At 30.3% G+C, this 1922-nt stretch overlaps 1 protein-coding gene across 1 annotated transcript; it reads right to left on the bottom strand.

Annotated features, from left to right (window-relative positions):
- Positions 1 to 11: 11 nt before the first annotated feature.
- Positions 12 to 705, bottom strand: LOC125198138 ((+)-neomenthol dehydrogenase-like). The gene is made up of 2 exons (XM_048096574.1): positions 403 to 705; positions 12 to 344 (listed from the first exon to the last, which is right to left on the bottom strand). Exons 1-2 carry the CDS (start codon positions 667 to 669, stop codon positions 81 to 83), a joined length of 531 nt encoding a protein of 176 aa, XP_047952531.1. The 5' UTR covers positions 670 to 705; the 3' UTR covers positions 12 to 80.
- Positions 706 to 1922: the final 1217 nt, after the last annotated feature.

Raw genomic sequence — 1922 nt, 5'->3', positions numbered from 1 at the left:
AAATAGGTGTAGTTATAGTTCATTGTATCATAAGAATCAATCAAGAAAGAAAACGTGAGTGAGTTGGAGAGAAAAGAGCCTTAGCTCAAGTGAGAAAGAGAGAAGAAAGCTTTGTAGTGCTGAAGCACTTTGATTGTATTTTGTAATCCTTTTGTGAGAAATCTATAAATATTTATCCTCCATAAATCATCTTTGTTGAGTGTTCCTATATTTTGTGTGTCAAATACTCCAACAGTTTCAACGTCTGAGTTGGCAAAGACTGTAGCAACATTTGCTTCTACTAGCTCTTGAAGAATTGAAACATCTCCCTCCAGTCCTACTCCTAGTATTCCTGCATTGTTCACCTGCACAAAAATTGTTAGCCTAATGGTGGGAAGTTGAAGATGAGATGTGTCTTGATACCAGAATGTCAAGCCTCCCATATTTTGTGGTGAGGAATTGGGCAGCAGCAGCGATGCTTGCAGAATCGACAACATTGAGTTGATGAAAAACCACATAATCAGAGAGGCCAGAGTCCTTGAGGGATTGCACTGCCTCATTGCCTCTCTTCTCATCCCTTGAAGTTAATATCACTGTAATTCCTTTGGAAGCTAACTGCTTACAGACCTCGAATCCGATTCCTTTGTTCCCACCTGTAACTAATGCATACCTGCAACCTGCATCTGCCATTGATAGTGAGATTAGTTAGTTCGATCTGATTTTGCTTTTGCTTTGTGGCTCTGATCATGAGATTTCAGAAACATACTATACTATATATGTAGCAAAAGGAGAAGTGGGTGAGGCAATAATACAATACAACACAATAATCAAGTTAAAGATAAGGCCTGCCTATTCATTTCTTACAAAAACCCATAATTAAAGAGAGGAACATATAGTAGCAGTACTACCAAATTGTAGCCATGTGAATAATTCCTTCAATAATGTTGGAAGGTACTTCTTCCATCCTAAAATAAGTATCTCAATTACCAATTTACCATTTTTAGATTTCATCAACATATGTAGCTTAAGGAAGGTGGTGAGGCAATAATTCATATCTGAATACAACAGTCAAAAATCAGGCGAGTAAATGTAAATGCATGCTTCAAATAAATAATGGTCGAGGAGGTATCCTATAGCAACGATAGATATTACGAATTGTAGTAGCAACGTAAATAAAAATATAAAAATATGAATCATACTAATTGTTTGAGCAGATTTCACTTTGATTATAAAGTCTAATCAAAACGTATAATGATCAATTGCTTAAACATATTTTCATATGAATTTGATAATAGACTCTCCTTATTTTACCTCACTTTGGTGATTGCAAAATAAACATAATATTATCAAGATAATGATGAAGTTATCTAACTACTATTGTAATATGTTTGTTATTTTTTTTTAATTTTTCAAACGAATTTAAGGTTAATTGAAATTATCAATTCATCATAAAATTAATTAAAACATCTAGTTTAACTATGTATGGATCCAACATTTAAATATGAACTTAATTTAAATCTTCGCATAGAAAATTGAATTGGGAATCGATTGATTTAATAAGAGATCAATCAAAAAAATAATTGAGTGAAAGAAAGGCAGATTTGGTAAAAGTTATAGAACTCATTACTTTTATAAGTTGCTTAAAAATCAAACTTCATTTTGTAAAAAATTTTTCAATAACTAAAAAATGAATAAAAAACAAAACAACATTTGAATTTATAGTAGAATATATTTTTTGACTAGCAAGTATACAGTGGCATAATACTATAATGTATACACTAATCAGTATATATACACACTATATCATGAAATATTACAAATATCAATAATAATATTTATATATAAATTATAATATTATATACATATATAATAAATTAAATGATAATATCAGTATGACATTATTTTTTTAAGTGAAATAATCTTCCTCGAATATTTATTAATAC

This window comes from Salvia hispanica, unplaced genomic scaffold (genome assembly GCF_023119035.1).
Source record: "Salvia hispanica cultivar TCC Black 2014 unplaced genomic scaffold, UniMelb_Shisp_WGS_1.0 HiC_scaffold_1230, whole genome shotgun sequence".
NCBI lineage: Eukaryota > Viridiplantae > Streptophyta > Magnoliopsida > Lamiales > Lamiaceae > Salvia > Salvia hispanica.
This window is presented reverse-complemented; position numbering and strand designations above follow the sequence as displayed.

What these genes read in the sequence shown, in the direction of transcription:
- LOC125198138 (XM_048096574.1), bottom strand. Translation starts at nt 669, where the DNA reads ATGGCAGATGCAGGTTGCAGGTATGCATTAGTTACAGGTGGGAACAAA. An exon ending in ATGGGAGGCTTGACATTCTG is followed by an intron (nt 345 to 402) that starts GTATCAAGACAC and finishes ATTTTTGTGCAG; the next exon opens with GTGAACAATGCAGGAATACT.